The sequence below is a fragment of the Nerophis lumbriciformis genome, linkage group LG36 (assembly GCF_033978685.3).
Source record: "Nerophis lumbriciformis linkage group LG36, RoL_Nlum_v2.1, whole genome shotgun sequence".
NCBI classification, from domain to species: Eukaryota; Metazoa; Chordata; class Actinopteri; order Syngnathiformes; family Syngnathidae; genus Nerophis; species Nerophis lumbriciformis.
In genome coordinates, this window is record NC_084583.2 from 1800395 (window position 1) to 1823577 (window position 23183).

The window sequence follows — 23183 nt, forward strand, 5'->3', positions numbered from 1 at the left end:
TATTACCAAAATATGGACTGAATTGAACCAACAAAGTTCAGTAAGTTTTTTTTCCCCCCACTTGCCTTTTTTACAGCTGATGGTTTGAAATTCACCTTTGACCTGCCGCTTCCTGGAAAGAGGGCGTCTCGCAAAGGCCCTAACTCTCGCACAGTAAGAAATACACACACACACTGGTCTTTGTTGTTGTAGTAAAAATAATGGTTGAGGAGGATGCGGTGTGTCCAGATCGAGGTCATCCACCACTACCAGGAGAGTCGCAGCTGCGTGACGTACGGCGTGGAGGGTGAGGACAGCCCTGATGTTCTCAAGCGGTGAGGAGGAGACACCCTTTCTGTCCATCCATGTCTTTAGAACTAACTTATTTGTGTGTCCCAGTCATGTGATGAGGGAACTCATCGAGACGGAGAGAATCTACGTGGAGGAGCTGCTGTCCGTTCTTCTGGTGAGAACAATTATCGTGGTGTGGTCCAGCCTGCTAACTGATGTTCGTTTGGCATGTTTGCAGGGCTACAAGGCTGAGATGGATAACCCACTTCTGTCGGGTCTCCTGCCGGCCGCCCTGCGCAGCAAGAGAGGCGTCCTCTTTGGAAACATGTCAGACATCTACAATTTCCACAGCAGGCATGTCCTTTATGTGGATTATTACCACAGTACCTTCGTCTGGGCTTGGACGATTCATCGGGTTTCGATTTCGATCGTGGCTTCTTCTCACGATTATGAAAACATAATAATCGGGGAGAAGAAGAAAAAAAAAAATTAATGGGCCGCTTAACGAGCATGCACTGCAAAAAGTCAGTGTTCAAAAACAAGAAAAAAAAAATACAAAAATGAGGGGTATTTTATTTGAACTAAGCAAAATTATCTGCCAATAGAACAAGAAAATTCGGCTTGTCAAGACTTTCCAAAACAAGTAAAATTAGCTAACCTCAATGAACCCAAAAATACCTTAAAATAAGTATATTCTCACTAATAACAAGTGCACTTTTCTTGGTAGGAAAAAAAAGACACCTTTTTGCTCGATATGCTGAAAAATATTCTTAAATGAAGTAAATGCTAGTGCCATTATCTTGACATAATGTTATGCGCTCGGCATCATGATTTTTTTTTTCATGCTTGAAGTAAGAAATTATTACTTTGAAAAATTAGTTTTTGTCATGTCTGTATTATCATGTTTTGTTTTAAGTCATGTTTTGTTTAGTTTCTGCCTTTTCACTCCCTTGTCTGGTCACCATAGCAACCATTAGTTTTCACCTGTCACGTCACGCACCTGTTTCACGTCTTGAGTCACGCACCTGTTTTCGTTAATCATGTCTGTAGTATTTAAGTTCAGTGTTTTTCAGTTTGTTTTTCTGACGACCTCGCACCCCATACCGCACCGCATTTATGCTCTGTCCATTCCTCTATGATCCTTCTTCATGTCCCTTGTCACAGTAAGTTTTGGTTCCATGTTTATAGTCTTTTTGTTTTTTCATAGTTTATTCTCCGCCACTGTGCGCGCTTTCATTTATTCCTTTTTTGATAAATATAAATAAATCATGTACCTCCATTCCCGTCTCGCCCGTGCCAACTTTCCGTTGCATCCTGGAAAAGCAAACACCCAGGACCAAGGCTTGACAGTAGGTCGTCAGCAGACCCGCTTTTCCGCAAGTAAGTTGGCCGAGTTGGACAATGTGGATGAAGCTTCTTGGGAGGTGCTGCGCGCCATGGAGGCAGAGACGCTGCGCTTTTCCCCCAGGGAGCGCAGGGGGATGATGTGGGGGAATGAAGGCAAGCTGGTGCCGATCGGTGCGTCGCTCCCGTCCCGGAAACGTCGCCAAGGACGGGGAAAAACTTCCGCGAGCCAGCAGGACACGCCGCTCCCACAAGCCCCGCCCCCTCCGGGCGGAAGCAAGCAGCAGTCTGCCCGGCTTCCCCATGATGACATCACAGACCAGGATTTTTTTTTCAATACTTTTTCTTTAAATCACCCGCCTCCAGCTAAAAACACTAATGGCATGACTTTGATAAATCATTATCAGAACATGTTTTTAGAGATCAGGTCTAATCAGTCCAAGCCACGTCCCAAATTTAATGCCCCGCCCCCCAAGACTCATGCCCCGCCACCCAAGACTCAAGTCCCGCCCCCGTCACAATTTTTTTCTTTTTTTCCGCCCACACAACCCCAGGTGGGGGATAAAAAACAAACATTGTGGACAACTTAAAGGGGAAATTTCAGCCCTCCTCCAGACCTCCCTCCGCCCACCCCTAGAGAGAGTTCCAGACCGCAGGGAGCGCGTCTGGTATCCGCCCCTTGAGGGGGGGGCTGGGGTCGGGAGCTGTGTTGGTGGGGTGGCTCGGCATCACCATGCCAAGCCACAGCCTCCCTCACGGCCGCCACCACCAGTCTACCGACCTGTCAAGCCACAGCCTCCAGCACGGCCGCCACCACCAGTCTTCCGACCTGCCAAGCCACAGCCTCCAGCACGGCCACCACCACCGGTCTTTCACCATGCCAAGCCGCAACCCCCAGCTAGACCACCTCCACCTGCACCAAGGCTAGCACCTGTCGCCGCACCAAGGCTAGCACCAGCTCCACCACGCCAAGTTCCTCGCCAAGCTCTGGTACCAGCTCCACGACGCCAAGCTCCGGTACCAGCTCCACGACACCAAGCTCCGGTACCAGCTCCACGACGCCAAGCTCCGGTACCAGCTCCACGACGCCAAGCTCCGGTACCAGCCTCACGACGCCAAGCTCCGGTACCAGCTCCACGACGCCAAGCTCCGGTACCAGCTCCACGATGCCAAGCTCCGGTACCAGCTCCACGACACCAAGCTCCGGTACCAGCTCCACGACGCCAAGCTCCGGAACCAGCTCCACGACGCCAAGCTCCGGTACCAGCTCCACGATGCCAAGCTCCGGTACCAGCTCGACGTCAAGACCAAGACACGCTAAACCAAGACCAAGACCAAGACTCGCCATGCCAAGACCAAGACTCGCCATGCCAAGACCAAGACTCGCCATGCCAAGACCAAGACTCGCCATGCCAAGACCAAGACTCGCCATGCCAAGACCAAGACCCGCCATGCCAAGACCAAGACCCGCCATGCCAAGACCAAGACCAGCCATGCCAAGACCAAGACCCGCCATGCCAAGACCTAGACCAAGACCAAGACCCGCCATGCCAAGACCTAGACCAAGACCAAGACCCGCCATGCCAAGACCAAGACCCGCCATGCCAAGACCAAGACCCTCCATGCCAAGACCTATACCAAGACCCACGCCGAGCTTCGCCGCCTGACGCGCCAGGCCGAGCTTCGCCGCCTGACTCACCACGCCAAGCCACGCCTGCCACGATGACGACGCGCCTGCCTCCTCGTCGGCCACGGATATGGCCGCTACCTGGTCGCCCGCCACGCCAAGTGCGCCCACCTCCCAGTCGGCCACGAATGTGGCCATTCCCTGGGCGCCCGCCTCGCCTGCTGCAGCGGCGTTCCACTCGCCGCCGCCACCTAACTCTGCCCCGGTGGATACGGGGACACGTGGTCTGGCGACCCACCGCCATGTCCCCCTCCCGCCCTCCCATGACTTTTGTTAAGTTTTTTTTCTTGGACATCTGGTATCTGTCCTTAAGGGAGGGGCTCTGTCATGTCTGTATTATCATGTTTTGTTTTAAGTCATGTTTTGTTTAGTTTCTGTCTTTTCACTCCCTTGTCTGGTCACCATAGCAACCATTAGTTTTCACCTGTCACGTCACGCACCTGTTTCACGTCTTGAGTCACGCACCTGTTTTCGTTAATCATGTCTGTAGTATTTAAGTTCAGTGTTTTTCAGTTTGTTTTTCTGACGACCTCGCACCCCATACCGCACCACATTTATGCTCTGTCCATTCCTCTATGATCCTTCTTCATGTCCCTTGTCACAGTAAGTTTTGGTTCCATGTTTATAGTCTTTTTGTTTTTTCATAGTTTATTCTCCGCCACTGTGCGCGCTTTCATTTATTCCTTTTTTGATAAATATAAATAAATCATGTACCTCCATTCCCGTCTCGCCCGTGCCAACTTTCCGTTGCATCCTGGAAAAGCAAACACCCAGGACCAAGGCTTGACAGTTTTATACTTGTGAGTGTTGATGACACAGCTTTGCAACAGTTGATATTCTAGTTTCAAGCATGTTTTACTCAATATAGGTCATCAAATCTCAGCAACAAGCTATAATATCTTACTGAGATCATTTAGGACCAAAACGACTTAAAACAAGTAAAACACTCTAACATAAAAACTGCTTAGTGAGAAGAATTATCTTAAACTGACAGAAAATAAGCAAATATCACCCTTATTTGAGATATTTAATTTTACTTAGAGTTCAGTTTTTGCAGTGCAGTACTTTCGTCTAGGGTTGGACGATTCATGGGGTTTCGATTTCGATCGTGGCTTTTTCTCACGATTATGAAAACATAGTAATCGGGAAAAAAAAATAAAAATGTAAAAATTGATTAAGGGGAACATTATCACAATTTCAGAATTGTTAAAACCATTAAAAATCAGTTCCCAGTGGCTTATTATATTTTTCGATTTTTTTTTTTTTTAAATTTTACCCATCACGCAATATCCCTAAAAAAACCTTCAAAGTGCCTGATTTTAACCACCCGTCCATTTTCCTGTGACGTCACATAGTGAAGCCAACACAAACAAACATGGCGGAAAGAACAGCAAGCTATAGCGACATTAGCTCGGATTCAGACTCGGATTTCAGCGGCTTAAGCGATTCAACAGATTACGAATGTATTGAAACGGATGGTTGTAGTGTGGAGGCAGGTAGCGAAAACGAAATTGAAGAAGAAACTGAAGCTATTGAGCCATATCGGTTTGAACCGTATGCAAGCGAAACCCACGAAAACGACACGACAGCCAGCGACACGGGAGAAAGCGAGGACGAATTCGGCGATCGCCTTCTAACCAACGATTGGTATGTGTTTGTTTGGCATTAAAGGAAACTAACAACTATGAACTAAGTTTACAGCATATGAAATACATTTGGCAACAACATGCACTTTGAGAGTGCAGACAGCCCAATTTTCATCAATTAATATATTCTGCAGACATACCCTCATGTCAGCAGGCCAGGGAAGCTAGGGTCGATAGTCTTCTCTTGATCATCTTGGGACGGTGTGAGCCAAGACATCCAGGGGGTTTAGCTCGCTCGTCTGCGGGAACAAACTGCCGCCATTGCTTGCCGTGCTAGCGAGGTTCTTTGTCCCTGAATTGCTCACACACTCCGGCAGATTCAATGGGGGTCTGGCGGCAGATTTCTTTGACTTTATCGTTGGAAATGCATCTGCTTTGAGTGTCGCAGGATATCCACACATTCTTGCCATCTCTGTCGTAGCATAGCTTTCGTCGGTAAAGTGTGCGGAACAAACGTCCAATTTCTTGCCACTTTCGCATCTTTGGGCCACTGGTGCAACTTGAATCCGTCCCTGTTGGTGTTGTTACACCCTCCGACAACACACCGACGAGGCATGATGTCTCCAAGGTACGGAAAACAGTCGAATAAACGGAAAATAACAGACCTGTTTTGACCCGGTGTTTGAGAAAATGGCGGATTGCTTCCTGATGTGACGTCACGTTGTGACATCATCGCTCCGAGAGCGAATATTTAATTCGCCAAAATTCACCCATTTAGAGTTCGGAAATCGGTTAAAAAAATATATGTTTTTTTTCTGCAACATCAAGGTATATATTGACGCTTACATAGGTCTGGTGATAATGTTCCCCTTTAATGGCCCGCTTAACGTGCATGCATATTCCGGAGCTTGTAACGGTACACTGCAAAAACTGAAATCTAAGTATGATTAAATATCTCAAATAAGGGTGATACTTGCTTATTTTCTGTCTGATATGATAATTCTTCTCACTAAGAAGATTTTATATTAGATGAACGGACAAACTGGACAGCAGTCGCAACTTGAGAGGCTGGCTCTCTCTCTCTCTTTATTTTTTTTTTTTTTTTTTTTTTAGTAAACCCTAAAGTGAGTCGACTCTTTACTCGTAAAGTTGACAACAGCACAGCACACTTCCCGCCTTCACAATAATAGCGCGGTGCACCACAGGCCTCCCTCGCCCGCCTGCAGCTCGTGCAGAACTCTGCTGCTCGTCTGCTAACACAGACCCGCAGACGTGAGCACATCACCCCTATTTTAGCGTCCCTTCACTGGCTCCCTGTGCGTTATCGAATACATTTTAAACTCCTTTTATTTGTTTTTAAATGTCTAAACAACCTCGCGCCAACCTATCTCTCCGACCTCCTTCAGCCTTACTGCCCCACCCGATCCTTAAGATCAGCCGATCAGCTGCTGTTGACGGTCCCTGACACAAGGCTGAAGCTTAGAGGTGACAGAGCTTTCGCCGTTGCTGCTCCCAAGCTCTGGAATGACCTACCCCAGAGTGTTAGACAAGCCTCCTCTCTTCCTGTTTTTAAATCTCTCTTAAAAACATACTTTTATTCCATGGCTTTTAACACTGAGTGATATCCATCCTGCAATGGTGCCCCATAATACACCTGCTGTGAACCTGTTTTTATGTTTTTATTTATTCTATTTTATTTATTTATTTTTTATCGTGTTCTGTTTGTGTTGTGTTGTGTTTGCTCGGTACTCGTTTTATCTTTTAACCTGTCCATTGTACAGCACTTTGGCTACCCCTGTGGTAAATTTTAAATGTGCTTTATAAATAAAGTTGATTTGATTTGATTTGATCCGGTCTGATTGCGCTAACAAAATAAAGGTTTCAAAAAAAGTACCTTGCGCAAACACAATGTACTTAAAAAATGTATCTATACATTTACACAATTATTATGCTTTGACCTTAAAAAGAAAACAACTCAAAATTGTCCAAAGATATGAGGATTTTTTTGCATTTAATTAAGAAACATTTGTCAAGGCGAGGACTTTTACGCAGCTTACTGCGTGGATTTTTTCCCGGGATGCAACCGGGCTTGACCGGACACGGCTTGCAGGTAAAAACATGATTTCGTTATTCAAAGTCAATGAGGGAAAAACAAAAGGCGCACACAAGGCGGAGACACAAACTTGGCGCAGGGAACAAAACTAACACATGGGCAGAAACTATGGACATGAAACAAAACTTTCTTGGCAGAGCATGAATCAATGGCATGAACAGCAAAATCAGAGTATGAATAATGTCAATCCAGAGTATCAGTGTCAGTGTCGCTAGGCAGACTAACTGGCAACCCAAGCTTGAATAATAATGTCATGATTAGAACAGGTGCGTGAGTCCAAACAAATGAGGCAGGTGAAACTAATGAATTGCCATGGTGACTAAACAAACAAAGGAGCTTAAACAGGAACTAAAAGAGTCTTAAACAACCAGAAAATAACCAAATATAATCCAGACCACAGAACATGACAACATTTTATTCGACACAAAATAAAATGGTGGCAAAATAAGTGTTAAAGATAAAAAACTACATTAAAAACAACAACAATGGAAAAACTGAATAAGATTTATATCATATCGATATTGTTATTTGAATGTATTATTACTATTATTATTTTTACTCATTTATATCCGTTTTAAAACCATATTTAAAGTTAAGTTTTAGTGGTACAATAAATACTCATGTTTCAAATTAATGAATAATTGTGTAATTAATAATTTGTCCATATAGTTGTTTAATTTTGTGCATAAAAAACTGACATTGTCTACTTTTACCTTTTTGGGGGGGAACTTAGAGTATTTCTCCAGGACTTGGAGGGATGCCTCGAGACTCCAGAAGGTGTTGGAATCTGCTTTCTAGCGAGGGTGAGCATGTTTGTTCTTGTTTTAATATCATTATTTATGATAATGGAAATATTTTTTTAAGCTTCCTCAAAGCTACCCGGGACATATTTTATATCACATTTGCAATATTTTCCACTTGTAACGAGTCAAAACTACTCCACCCTGACCAAGATCAGAAGAATTCATTATTGATTTTAAGCCTTTAGAGCTGGGATATCTCCATAATTATATTCTTTTATAGAGGAAATTAATTTCATTAAACTACATCATCAATATTAGGCCCTAAGATGGATAATACAGTACATTGCATTTTTTTCCTTTAAAAAAATAAAGTCTCACACACTCTCTGAAACTGTGAGTATATCAACTATATACAGCATATGATTTTGTTGAGTCAAGTCTTTGAAAACTACTTCCTTCTAAAATGTACATGTCAAGTAGCTTTATATTTTGGGGGTTTTGAACCCCTTTTAAATACCAACATGTTGACTTAAATCCACAGTTTTTTTTAATTGAAAAAACTCCAATAATTTGCGCAAGATATATTTCGAGGAGTATTAAGCAATATCATTTTCTATGTATGGTTATTTGTATATAAATACAAACTAATACATGTCAATTGAATTCAACACATTCTGTAACAGCTCCACTGTTTGTTTATTTCTTTATGTATTTTAATCTAAAATAATATACAAAACCCAAAAGCAGTGAAGTTGGCACGTTGTGTAAATGGTCAATAAAAACAGAATACAATGATTTGCAAATCCTTTTCACCCTATATTCAATTGAATAGACTGCAAAGACAATATATTTAACGCTCAAACTGGTAAACTTTGTTACTTTTTGCAAATATTAGCTCATTTGGAATTTGATGCCTGCAACATGTTTCAAAAAAGCTGGCACAAGTGGCAAAAAAAGACTGAGAAAGTTGAGGAATGCTCATCAAACACTTATTTGGAACATCCCACAGGTTAACAGGCTAATTGGGAACAGGTGGGTGCCATGATTGGGTATAAAAGCAGCTTCCATGAAATGCTCAGTCATTCACAAACAAGGATGGAGCAAGGGTCACCACTTTGTCAACAAATGCGGGAGCAAATTGTTGAACAGTTTAAGAACAACATTTCTCAATGAGCTATTGCAAGGAATTTAGAGTTCAGAGATTCTGGAGAAATCACTGCACGTAACATTGGATGCCCATCACTTTCGATCCCTCAAGCTGTACTGCATCAAAAAGCGACATCAGTGTGTAAAGGATATCACCACATGGGCTCAGGAACACTTCAGAAAACCACTGTCAGTAACTACAGTTGCTCGCTACATCTGTAAGTGCAAGTTAAAACTCTACTATGCAAAGCGAAAGCCATTTATCAACAACACCCAGAAACGCCGCCGGCTTCACTGGTCCCGAGCTTATCTAAGATGGACTGATGCAAAGTGGAAAAGTGTTCTGTGGTCTGAGGAGTCCACATTTCAAATGTTTTTTGGAAACTGTGGACGTCTTGTCCTCCGGACCAAAGAGGAAAAGAACCATCCGGATTGTTATAGGCGCAAAGTTCAAAGGCCAGCATCTGTGATGGTATGAAGGTGTATTAGTGCCCAAGGCTGTGAAGGCACCATTAATGCTGAAAGGTACATACAGGTTTTGGAGCAACATATGTGCCATCTAAGCAACTTCTTTTTCATGGACGCCCCTGCTTATTTCAGTAACACGTGCAGCCACATTCTGCACGTGTAACAACAGCGTGGCTTTGTAGTAAAAGAGTGCGGGTACTAGACTGGCCTGCCTGTAGTCCAGACCTGTCTCACATTAAAAATGTGTGGCGCAATATGAAGCCTAAAATACGACTGAGTGTGGTTAAAAGGAAAGGCCATGTAACACAGTGGTAAAAATGTCCCTGTGCCAACTTTTTTGCAATGTGTTGCTGCCATTAAATTCTAAGTTAATGATTATTTGCAAAAAAATTGAGCTTCTCAGTGTGAACATTAAATATCTTGTCTTTGCAGTCTATTCAATTGAATATAGGTTGAAAAGGATTTGCAAATCATTGTATTCAGTTTTTATTTACCATTTACACAATGTATTTTACTGGTACATTATCAAACGAGAGTAGGGCCATCTAGTGGACAAATATGGAAAATAAAAACTTTGACAGTCCAGATTGACATCATGAGTTTAAAAAATAAATAAACATTTCCGGGATGAAACTGTGCTGTCATTTTAGGATAATTTAAGTACCAAAAACACAATCTTAAAAAAAAAATGTCTCGGATCTCTTTAAGAGTGAAAACTATTCCTGACTTGTGTGTCAGCAGAAAGACCACTTCCAAATGTACGAGTGCTACTGTCAGAATAAACCACGTTCGGACGCTCTGTGGCGACAGTTCTCTGACTGCGCCTTCCTTCAGGTTATTTCTCCTCTCCTTTATGAGCTATTTTTTTTTGCACATTCTCACTTCACTCATCTTTTTTGGCTGTTTTGATCCAACACTTTTCTTTATCTGCTCCATGAAGGAGTGTCAGAAGAAGCTGGGACACAAACTGGGCCTTGACTCTTACCTGCTGAAACCTGTGCAACGCCTCACCAAATATCAGCTGCTGCTAAAGGTACGACGGTGAAGAAATACGCCACCACAACCTTGGGGTGCACTTTCATGCCTTCACAAATGTAATAATGCTTTCTTAATTAATAATTAATAATTAATTAATAATGCATCATAATTAAATTATCCCCTCAACTCCCCCCAAAATGGATTAACTCGCTGGAATAAAAAAGACAATATAACATACATCCATAAACGTGGACACGTGGAAAAAGTGCAATATATTTATCTGTACAGTAATCTATTTATTTATTTATATATATTTATTTAATTTATATATTATGTATATATATTTATTTATTTATATATGCACCTTATTGCTTTTTTATCCTGCACTACCATGAGCTTATGTAACGAAATGTCGTTCTTATCTGTGCTGTAAAGTTCAAATTTGAATGACAATAAAAAGGAAGTCTAAGTCTAAGTTTACTTCAGGCCTGGGCAACTATTTTGACTCGGGGAGCCAAATTTAGATTAAAAAAATGTGTCAGGGGGCTAGTATATCTATTTATATATATATTTATATATATATATATATATATATATATATATATATATATATATATACATATATATATATATATATATACGTACATATATATACATACATATATATACATACATATACATATACATATATATATTTATGTAAGATGTGAAAATTTGCTGTACAGTATGTGTGCTTGGGTTCTATGTTTAGGAACACTAATACAAAAACTCACATTAATGTCTGATTGGTATGGTATGGTATGGATTGAATGCTAAAAACGTTATGACAGACCGCCCTAAAAAACAGAATGGAATTTAAATGTTTTTTACTGAATGAGACACCCAGAATATACATGAAAATAAAGAATGTTACAATATTAACTATGGACGATAAAACACTGAATATTGGCATTATATGAACGTCACACACACTCTCAATCGACATATTTTACAATCAAACAAAAATGCAACAAACACAGCGAAATATGAACGTGAAGAGTAAAAAATAAACCCACCTACAATCTGATACATCTGATATATCACTAAGCTTTAGAACTTGGTTGTAAAAATCTCCTTCCGCGTCTGTCCCTGACACCCGCATTTTAGGCTTGTCGCTCTGTAAACACTCTGTGGAAACGCTCCCCACCCACACTGCTTGGTGCCTCGTCTGAGGCTGGACAGGACAGATTTACATTTTTTTTATTTTTTTTTAAATTGGATTAAGAATTGTCAATCTAACCTGGAACCCTGAAGTTGCTGGCACGGCCACTTTACCAACCGAGCTATACCGCAGTCAGGTCCTGCTTCCTCTCCGCTTTGTAGATCTCGGGTCAGGACAAGGTCTTCCTGTGGCTGTCAATAGATCAAAGAAACTGACACCTCCATGTCGCATCCCATCGCACACAGTGGAGTTTTACAAGCCTTTTGCTTGATAAGATAATAATAATAATAATAATACCTGGGATTTATATAGCGCTTTTCTAAATACCCAAAGTCGCTTTACATGTGTGTGGGGGGGGGGCAATAAAAACAACTTTATTAGAAAAAATAAAAATAAAAATAAATAAATAAATAAGAGACACCTAGGGCAGGGTCAGTTTGGAAAGGCTAATGTGAAGAGGTGAGTTTTTAGGGTGGCTTTGAAGGTAGGGAGGGAGGGGGCATCTCTGATGTGCCTGGGGAGAGCGTTCCAGAGAGAGGGGGCAGCCACGGAGAAGGCCCTGTCGCCCCAGGTTCGGCGCCTGGTCTTGACCTGAGACCTGAGGGAACGGGACGGGACGTGTGGCTGGAGGAGGTCAGAGAGGTAGGGTGGTGCCAGGTTATGGAGTGCCTTGTAGGTGGTGAGGAGTATTTTAAAGGTGATTCTGTATTTGACAGGCAGCCAGTGGAGGTCATGAAGGACAGGTGTGATGTGCTCTCTGGAGCGGGTTCCGGTGAGCAGGCGGGCAGCAGAGTTCTGGACGTATTGCAGTTTGTTGAGGGTTTTGGAGGTGATGCCGTAGAGGATGCTGTTGCAGTAGTCTAGCCGGGATGAGATGAAGGCGTGGATGAGGGTTTCGGCAGCAGAGGATGTGAGGGAGGGCCGGAGACGGGCAATGTTTCTGAGGTGGAAGAATGCAGTTTTGGTGATGTGGTTTACGTGGGGGAGGAGTGAAAGGGTAGGGTCGAAAATTACACCTAGATTGCGGATGTGGGTGGAGGTAGTGACAAGGGAGCCGTCGATGTTTAATGAAAAGTCCTGAGTGGAGCGAGTGAGGGAGTCGGGGCCAATGATAATTATTTCAGATTTGTTGCAGTTGAGTTTTAGAAAGTTTTTTTGCATCCAGGTTTTTATGTCTGTGAGGCAGGTGGTGAGGGTGGAGTGGGTGGCTGTGGTGATGGTCGTGGTGGAAATGTATAGTTGTGTGTCGTCGGCATAGCAGTGAAATTGAAGGCCGTGGTGTCGGAGGATCTGACCGAGGGGTAGGAGGTAGATGGTGAAGAGTAGGGGGCCAAGTACTGAGCCCTGGGGGACGCCGTGGGTGACTGGGGCAGTGGAGGAGGTGCAGTTGTTGGTTGAGATGAATTGCTGACGGTCAGAGAGGTAGGATTTCATCCAGGAGAGGGCAGTGCCGGATAAACCAAGGGAGGAGTGGAGGCGTGTTAGGAGGATGGAGTGGTTGATGGTGTCGAAGGCAGAACTGAGGTCGAGGAGGATGAGGATGGAGAGGGAACCAGAGTCGGCGGAGAGGAGGATGTCATTGGTGACCTTGAGGAGGGCAGTTTCTGTGCTGTGGAGTGAGCGGAAGCCGGATTGGAACTTTTCGTATAGGTTATTGTGGTGAAGGTGGGATTTGATTTGGGAGGCAACTGCACGTTCGAGAATTTTAGAGAGGAAGGGGAGGTTGGAGATGGGCCTGTAGTTGTTGGGGGAGTTGGGGTCGAGACCGGGTTTCTTGAGAATGGGGGTGATGTCAGCCAGCTTGAGGGCAGGAGGGACAGAGCCAGTGGATAGGGAGGAGTTAATTATAGTGGTGATGAGAGGTGAGAGTGAGGGGACTAAAGTGGATGGGATTGGGTCGAGGATGCAGGTGGAGGCTTTCATACCAGAAGTTATGGAGGATAGGTCAGTTGTGGTGATTTCGGAGAAGAAGTTGAGTGGGTGGTTGGAGAGTAAAGGGGGGGCATGATCAGGGGTAGTGGAGAAGGTGGGAGAGGAGGCGGCCAGTTCAGAGTGGATGGTGTTGATTTTTGATTGAAAAAATGATAAAAATTCTTCACATTTGCTGGTGGTGAATGAGGTGGTGGTGGTGTCCATGGGTTTGAGGAGTTTGCTTACGGTAGAGAAGAGTATCTTGGGGTTGTTGCTGCCGGATTGTATGACGGAGGAGTAGTGGGAAGTGCGTGCATTGTTGAGGGCATCTCTGTATTCCTGTTGGTGTAGTGTGTAGATGTCCAGGTGAACAGTGAGACCGGTTTTCTTTGAGAGCCGTTCAAGCTGCCGGCCCTTGGCTTTTAGGTGACGGAGGTGGTCAGTGTACCAGGGGGCGGTGTGGGTGTAGGAGACAGTTTTGGTTTTTATGGGGGCGAGTTGATTGAGACAGGAGGAGAGTGCGCTGTTGTAGCTGTTAACCAGTTCAGTGGGGGAGGCGTTCAAAGTGAGGGTGTGATCGGAGGTGGTGTCAGTCAGTAGGGCAGAAAGAGAGGGGGGGTGGATTGATTTCATGTTCCGGTATGATATGGAGCGTTGCTGCTTGATAAGGGGGGTGGGGATGTCTATGTCCAGGGTGAGGGCCAGGTGGTCTGAGAGGATGTCTGTGAGGTTGAAGCTGGTGAGGTTGCTGATGGAGAGTCCAATGGTGCAAATTAAGTCCACGGTGTGTCCTTTTTTGTGGGTGGGGAAGTCAACGTGTTGAGTGATATTAAATGAGTTGAGAATGTCCAGAAATTCAGTGGCAGTTTTGCAGGTGGTGGAGTCGACATGAATGTTGAAATCTCCCAGTAGGATGACTGAAGGTGAAATGGCACAGAGTTGGGTGAGAAATTCAGAGAGATCGGAAAGGAATGCAGAGTTGGGTTTGGGGGGGCGGTAGATGATTGCAGTGACCAGGGGTTTGGGGCCAGGCAGCTTGAATGACTGGTGCTCAAAGGAGGAGGGGGTTGTGATGGTTACAGCAGTGAGTTTCAAGTGTTGGCGGTATATTGTAGCTATACCACCACCAGGACCGTCACGTGGTTTATCCATGTAGGTGTATCCTGGGGGTGTAGCTCTGTTGAGGTGAATGTATTCCAGTGGTTTTTGCCAGGTTTCGGTTATGCTAAAAAAGTCTATATTGTTGTCAGTTATGAATTCACTGAGTATTGGTCCTTTTTTATTAAGTGAGCGGGTATTGAGCAGAGCGAATTTGAGGGATGGGTGAAGTTGGATGGGTGGGGGAGCTTTGGTCAACGGTTGCAGATAGGCGGAGCGCACGTGTGGTTTGTTATTGTGATGACGTGTGACGCCACTGGGGGTGGATCGGTTGCGTGACCAGAGTGATGGGATGCAGTGTTGTTCAGTCCGGGAGTAAATAAACTTTCTACGGGAGCTTCTGTGGATGTATCTGGGTCGGCGAAACAGTCTGTGTGTTTTATGGTTGCTGTGATGTCTGGAGGTATGGTGATGTGTTTGTTGAGTTTGAGGAGTTGCAGAGCGGAGTATTTGAGTAGCATGCTGGCAGTGGTGGATGTTAGCCTGGGATCGTTGGCCGACGGCCGCACACTTGTTGGTCAGAGATGGAGAGACAGGCACAATGCGATGATCCACAGCATGACAGAGGAGAGGAGAGAGGAGTTGGTGGAGGGAAAGCGGTCCGTGATTTGCGGGAGGGACCCGCGCTGGCTAGCTGTTAGCCACCAGCTGCGGAGCGGTGGCTAATTAGCCGCCAGCTAACCAGGGAGCTGCGCTGCTGATGCTGGTTATCGGCTAGCCCTGAACCCGCCAGCTAACCAGACAGTTGGCGGGTAGCCAGGAGGGCTATCCGCGGTGCAGTTCGCAATCCGGGAAACAGCTCGTATTGGCAGGTTGTTGCAGGGCGATGGTAGCCAGGAGAGTCAGTGGAGCCAGCGGGTGAGTGAAACATCTGTCATTTAATACACACTTAATATAAAACAAAACAAAACAAAAAAGATACTAAGTCGCATAAAAACTAAAACTAAGGCTAAGGAAGGAGAAGCGGCGAACAAGCGAGACGCCAGCGTCCTCTCCAAACATGCAAGATGAAAGACAATAGCATTACATTACATTACGCAGCTGCTCCTAAGGGTAGGTGGTCATAAATAGCTGTTACATTTGGTCATAAACAGTTCAAAGAAAAGGTGCGTGGAGCGGTGTCAGGTCCTGCTTCCTCTCCGCTTTGTAGATCTCGGGTCAGGACAAGGTCTTCCTGTGGCAGTCAATAGATCAAAGAAACCGACACCTCCATGTCGCATCCCATCGCACACAGTGGAGTTTTACTTGATAAGATGGAAGACAGCTTTTGTCTTCCCGCAAGGGACCTGATCTCAATGTAACACAGAAGTTGTGTGATAACTTCTATACAATTATTCTGACATTAATGGATCAGATTTTACCTGCCTGATCATTTTTTTTTGTCAAAAGTATTCTCATGTTATGAACTCGCCAACAAATGATATGGCATTTTGTTGCCATGGCAACATGGGACACTTACTTGAGATGCTGTAATTGTGCTCTCAGGAGCTGCTCAAATACAGCACAGACTGCGAGGGTTCCTCTGAGCTGCAGGGGGCGCTAACAGCCATGCTGGACCTGCTCAAGTCGGTCAACGACTCCATGCATCAGATCGCCATCACGGGATACGAGGTGAGGCCCGGTGGAAATGTGCAGGTTCCGGACCGATGCCACTCGGCTGCTCTGGCGTGCAGGGGGACATCTGCGAGCTGGGCCGCGTGTTGATGCAAGGGCCCTTCAGCGTGTGGATCAGCCACAAGAGAGGGTCCACTCGCATGAAGGAGCTGGCCCGCTTCAAGCCCATGCAGAGACACCTCTTCCTCTACGAGACGGTGCTGTTGTTCTGCAAGAGGAGGGAGGAGCACGGAGACGGCTGCGATAAGACGCCCTCGTACGGCTTCAAGCACTGCATCAAGGTTGACTTTGACCATTTTTGTCTCACTGATATTGATAGCAAACTACAGTCTTGGCTATAACTTCATTGATTGAGGTCTCAGTCCCACAATAGTTGATTATCAGTGTGTAGCCTTAATGCTGGGATCTAAGCAATTTAGTGTATTTTCCAGACCATAGGGCACACCGGATTATAAGGCGCTTTAAAGGGGACATATTATTTTTTTCTAAATGTAAAAGACTTCCTTGTGTTGCATAGATGATGTTTTACAGATCATCTTCAAGCCGCGAAAAACCGTCCGATCGGAACTCTCTAATAACTAAAGTTACTTGGGCGAATAATTAAACTCACTACACCGGTATGTTTTAGCGCTTTCATGGCGCGTCAACTGACAGATATAAGTAAGAACATTACACTACTTTATATTAGAAATGGCAACAGCGGAGGATGAATGTCCCATAACAAGAAGATAGAGAAAAAGAAGCTTATTGTAGAGGTTGCCCTCGAGTGGGTTCTTCGGACCACCACACACTGCCAGGAGAGCTCGGAATTCAGGGTATAACACTGTTTTATTTTCATCAAAATCGACAGGCTTCTGCTTTCCAGCAAAATGTATTTTCCCTTGCGTCCACTCATCAACACCTCCAACTCCAACAACGTGTCTCATTCCGGCTGCTGCTAATAAAGGCGACAGGTGATTAGATAACAAGGCCCACCTGGGCCATCTACTCACCTGTCGCTGTCTTCGAGGCCGGTCCTGGCACACCCCGTTCCGCGGAAGGCCTGCAGGCCACGCCCCCCCTCAACACTTATCGACTACGTCGTCGGCACGGACTACGCGCGCAATTTTTCAGGACTTATGCAGATCCCAAATACACATCAGCCGGTACCAGAAGGTAAGAAAAGTTGCTTTTGCATAATATTGCGAAACAAAATGCCAGATAATATGTCTTACCTTATACATACACCATAATAATACTCCTATGTTGAAGCACAGTACACTCCATAATGCGGTGCAGCTTCTTAGCTTACCAAAGTCCTACTAAAACAGGTGTAATGTTCTATATTTTCAATGGAACATATAAAATGTTGGTGTTGTTTACTGCCATCATATTGCAGTCTACACGTATCTCTTATGTGTGACTGCCATCACATTGCAGTCTACACATATCTTTTGTGTTTGACTGCCATCTACTAGTCACACTTATCATTACACCATCTACCAAATAAAATAGCTTGGAGGCCGGTAAGCAAAACCAGAATTATTCCGTACATTGGGCGCACCGGGTTATAAGGCGCACTGTCGAATTTTGAGGAAAAAAAAATATTTTAGTCCGGAAAATACGGTAAGCGCTTTTTTTTGCCCAACAAGGAACCAACTTTCTGGTTTTGTGTGTCTGTAGCTTTAATTCTAATGAGCTGGGTTTGACCACGCCTGTCCCTGACAACCGTAACTCTGCACTCATCCAACATACATAAAGAAATGTCATACATCAAACAAGGAGTGGCTGTGGAGGACACAAATGTGAGCAACAACGCTAACATTATTAACACATTTGAACAGCAACATAAAGCTAGGTTAGCCTACAGGCTGAAGGAAAACAAGATGATGAGACTCAGAGTTGCCAGAGCACTCGGCCTTTTTCTAAGATGTGTAGCGAAGGCAAATTTTGTTTTGATTTACTGTAATTTCCAGGCTAAATAATGCACCGTTATTTATGCCGCACCTACCAAATTTTAGAAGAAATAAATATTTTTCCATGTATTAGCCACACCGGACCATAAACCGCAGCTATATACTGGCACAAAAGATTTTGTAAATGTTTATTTACATACCTTAATTTTTTTCCAAACAGTGCCTGTCACACGGCAGTAAAACGGCGGATCAAACAAAACAGAAGTCATGGTCATGGACCCACTAGCTGCAGGAGCTAGCTCTCCAATCAGCTAAACAGACTCAATAACTCCACGGTGACATTTTGGTGAATTTACGAAACTGAAAAAATTCAAAAGGAATGCCACTTTAAGTTAATAATACTAACTCAGACACTTGGAAACATGTTAGCATATTTGCCTACGCTAACAACGCTAGCTTGATTACATTACGAATGAATGTACAAACTAGTATGAAAACACTCCTACATAAATCACACACGGGACAGTTAAGTACTTAAGCATGAATTGTTTTAGTTATATTATAAAACTTACAAACCTTGCTTAGAGTGATGAAAAATTATTTTGAGCAGAAAACGCTTTGGACAGTTATACGTCCGGTTCAAGGCACTAAACAGGAAGTAAATTTTTAACATGCAGCACATGCAGCGAGCGAACTGGTCCAAAAGATGGCGCCGTAGAACAAACAATAACACGCCTTTTCAGTTTTCAGTGTTGAAAACTATTTGTTGAATACAAAACATTATGGACGCTAGTGGAGAAAAATCCATAAAAATAGCTGCACCTCTTTGTATGCAGCAGAGTTCTAAGTAGGGACGTCCGATAATGGCTCTTTGCTGATATCCGATATTCCGATATTGTCCTACTCTTGAATTACCGATACCGATATCAACCGATACCGATATCAACCGATATATGCAGTCGTGGAATTAACACATTATTATGCCTTATTTGGACAACCAGGTATGGTGAAGATAAGGTACTTTTTTTTAAAAATAATAAAATAAGATAAATAAATTAGAAACATTTTCTTGAATAAAAAAGAAAGTAAAACAATATAAAAACAGTTACATAGAAACTAGTAATTAATGAAAATTTGTCAAATTAACTGTTAAAGGTTAGTACTATTAGTGGACCAGCAGCACGCACAATCATGTGTGCTTACGGACTGTATCCCTTGCAGACTGTATTGATATATATTGATATATAATGTAGGAACCAGAATATTAATAACAGAAATAAGTGTGTATCTTGTGTTTTTTATGTTGATTTAATAATAAAAACAAAAACAAAAAACGATACCAATAATTAAAAAAACGATACCGATAATTTCCGATATTACATTTTAACACATTTATCGGCCGATAATATCGGCAGGCCGATATTATCGGACATCTCTAGTTCTAAGCGTTGGTTACTAAGCGTATGTGAAAGTTCGACTCCTACCTTGTGTACTTCTGTGACTACCTCATGAAAGTTTTGTAATAAATCGGAAATATCAAGCAGCTAAAATGCGGAGTGTGGAGTGTTTTGCATTTTTCCCATCATGTATTGTATTGTATTTATGGGTGTAATTTTTTATATTTTTATGGTGCTTGGACATTTGTTTTATATTATCCACAAAGTTCAGAGAGCAGGTTGTGTTATGCGTGAACATGGGCGTTCACTTTTTGTGTTGGTTGCATTTTTTTTTTTTTTTTTTGTGCCATTAGTAGGGAAGGTTTTTTGAATTGGGTCATATAAGTCAATTCTGTGCTGTATTTTTTTTAATAATTCATGGTCTTTGACCTGATTTTTGTCCACAATTTAGAAGCAAATTTGCAGCAATCAGATTGTCAGATCTTCAAAATTAATTTGGAAACACCCAGCGGACTAGGGTACGTAATAAACTCATGACGTCTAGCGGGCCAAACTAAAGACGGCGGCAGACTGTAGTTTGCACACCCGTGCTCTAGGGACATATATATTCCTGTTAAAACATTCAAAAGTAAAATTTTGCATATAAGCAAATTTGGGACATGTGCGTCTCTCTGCAGATGACCGCTGTGGGGATCACAGAGAACGTCAAAGGAGATCCGAGGAAGTTTGAGATTTGGTACAGTGGCAGAGAGGAAGTGTACGTGGTTCAGGTAAGGGCACTAAAACCGGATTCTTTCCTCTGCCCTCGTTCAAGCATCAAGTCACGTTGCAGTTGTTTGTGTCACGGCGTCAGGCTCCCAGCGTGGAGGTGAAGACGTCGTGGCTCAGCGAGCTCCGTCGGATCTTGACCAACCAGCAGAGGCTCCTACGAGGTCAGTGTGTTAGTGTGGAACTCATACTTATAAGACACGTTTTACATGTGACGATATTTCTAAAGATGTTTATATCGCTCGCAATATCTCAATTTGATTCGGTTTTAAAAAGTACCTGGTTGCCCTCTCGTGGGTTCCTCGGACCACCACACACTGCCACGAGAGCCCGGAACAGGGGTACAACACTGTTTTATTTCCATAAAATAGTGCAAGGCTTTTGCTTTTCAGTGAAATGTATTTTTCTGAGTCTGTGTGTCTCTGTCTCTCTCTCTGGCTCCCAGTCCAACTCCAACCACATGTCTCGTTCCGGCTGCTGCTAATAAAGGCGACAGGTGATTAGATAACAAGGCTCACCTGGGCCATCTACTCACCTGTCGCTGTCTTCGAGGTCGGTCCTTGCACACCCCGTTCCGGGGCAGGCCCGCAGGTCCCGCAGGTCCCGCGCCCCGCCACAGTACCGTATTTTCCGGACCATAGGGCGCACCGGATTATAAGGCGCACTGCCGATGAATTTTTGAATTATTTTCGATCTTTTTCATATATAAGGCTCACCGGATTATAAGGCACATTAAAGAGGTCATATTATGATTTTTTTTTGTAAATGTAAAAGATTTCCTTGTGGTCTACATAACATGTAATGGTGGTTCTTTGGTCAAAATGTTGGATAGATGATGTTTTACAAGCCGCTTTCTGACAGTCGCTTTAGGATGCGCCGTTGTAGTGGTGTAGTGTGCAAGGACGGGAGTGGAAGAAGTGTCAAAAGATCTAACTGTTTTAATGACATTCAGACTTTACTTCAATCAATAACGGAGCAGCATCTCCTCATCCACTGGAAATGTGTCCCGTGAAAAACCGTCCAACCAGAACTCTCTAATAACTAAAGTTCCTCGGGTGAATAATGTAAACTCACTACACCGGTATGTTTTAGCGCTTTCATGGCGAGTTTACTGACAGATATAAGTAAGAAATTTACGCTACTTTATATTAGAAATGGCAACAGCTGAGGATAAATGTCCCATAAAAAGAAGAAAGAGAAAAAGGAGAACCTTATCGACTACGGTGTCGGCACGGACTACAAAGGGGGACGCGCGCAATTTTTGAAGACTAATGCAGATCCCAAATACAGATCAGCAGGTACCAGAAGGTAAGATAAGTTGCTTTTGCATAATATTGTGAAACAAAACACCAGATAATATGTCTTACCTTATACACACACCATAATAATACTCCTATGTTGAAGCACAGTACGAGCCATCAAGCGGTGCGACTTCATAGCATACCAAAGTCCTATTAAAACATTTTGATAGATTTTTGAGCGTCGTGTGTAATGTTCTATACTTTCAATGGAACACAGAAAATGTCGGTGTTGTTCACTTGAGTCATGCAGTCTGCACGTATCTCTTATGTTTGACTGCAACCTGCTGGTCACACTTATCATTTCACCATGTACCAAATAAAATAGCTTGGAGGTCGGTAAGCAAAACCAGAAATATTCCATACATTAGGTGCACCGGGTTATAAGGCGCACTGTCGAGTTTTGAGGGGGAAAAAAAGGATTTTAAGTGCGCTTTATAGTCCGGAAAATACGGTAATTAAATGTTTAATTAAAATGTCAGTTGTGCTATTCGGCTGTTGGTGTGAAACTGAGGTGTGTTACACCTGCTGTATTAATTGCAATGAACTCACTCATAATGCTGATCGAGCAGTTTGCTCCTCGCCGCTATCACAACATTGCTTCTGTTACTGCTGTGTTGTGCAATAAACGTATTAATAAATGACCATGTTGTCAAAGAGAGCAACATTGTCATTTTAAATCTTTCATGTAATCCAAGTCATTATTTGAGTTTTTAAATTAGGTTATTTTATGTAATGACTTTTCAAATGTTGGAAGTAACAGACACTAGTTATCTCCTGTTTTAAGGACCTACTGCAAAAGCACAGCTCAAAGATCCTCTATAAGGCAGGAGTGCTGTGCTTTTTTTTTTTTTTAAAGCATACGGTAAAAAGGCTAATCAAATACCTTCTATATGATAAGAGAGCTCTGCTGTTTTCAAGGACCAATTTTTTTTTAACTCGGGGGCCGCATTGGTTTAAAACAATTTGCCTGGGGGCCGGGCTGTGTATATATATATATATATATATATATATATATATATATATATATATGTATGTATGTATGTATGTATGTATGTATATATATATATATATATATATATATGTATGTATGTATGTATGTATGTATGTATATGTATATATATATATGTATATATATATATATATATGTATATGTATATATATATATGTATATATATATTTATATACATATATACACATATTATATATATATATATATATATATATATATATACATATATATATATATATATATATATATATATATATATATATATATATATATATATATATATATATATATATATATAGAGGACAGATATACATATACATACATATATAAATATATACACAGCCCGGCCCCCAGTCAAATTGTTTTAAACCAATGCAGCCCCCGATTTAAAAAAATTGGGGACCCCTGATATATATATATATATATATATATATATATATATATATATATATATATATATATATATATATATATTCCTGGCGCACTAATTGACTGAAAGAGGGCGCACTTCCCGCGCGATGATGTCATGTTAGCGATGGGAAAATACCTTTTTAGACAATATGATTTGCCTGAGCGGCTAGGAGACACCGAGAG

At 42.9% G+C, this 23183-nt stretch overlaps 1 protein-coding gene across 3 annotated transcripts in view; it reads left to right on the forward strand.

The window, feature by feature from the left end:
* The window catches only part of mcf2a (MCF.2 cell line derived transforming sequence a), a 131637-nt gene that overhangs the window by 95016 nt on the left and 13438 nt on the right, over positions 1-23183 (forward strand). For all 3 annotated transcript variants that reach the window (XM_061930616.2, XM_061930617.2, XM_061930618.2), the window contains 11 exons: positions 77-153; positions 229-314; positions 379-445; positions 509-624; positions 7734-7803; positions 10099-10191; positions 10298-10390; positions 16091-16216; positions 16279-16500; positions 20189-20281; positions 20365-20443. In XM_061930616.2, the coding sequence (XP_061786600.1) occupies positions 77-153; positions 229-314; positions 379-445; positions 509-624; positions 7734-7803; positions 10099-10191; positions 10298-10390; positions 16091-16216; positions 16279-16500; positions 20189-20281; positions 20365-20443 (1122 nt within the window). The remainder of the gene's footprint in view (positions 1-76; positions 154-228; positions 315-378; positions 446-508; positions 625-7733; positions 7804-10098; positions 10192-10297; positions 10391-16090; positions 16217-16278; positions 16501-20188; positions 20282-20364; positions 20444-23183) is intronic.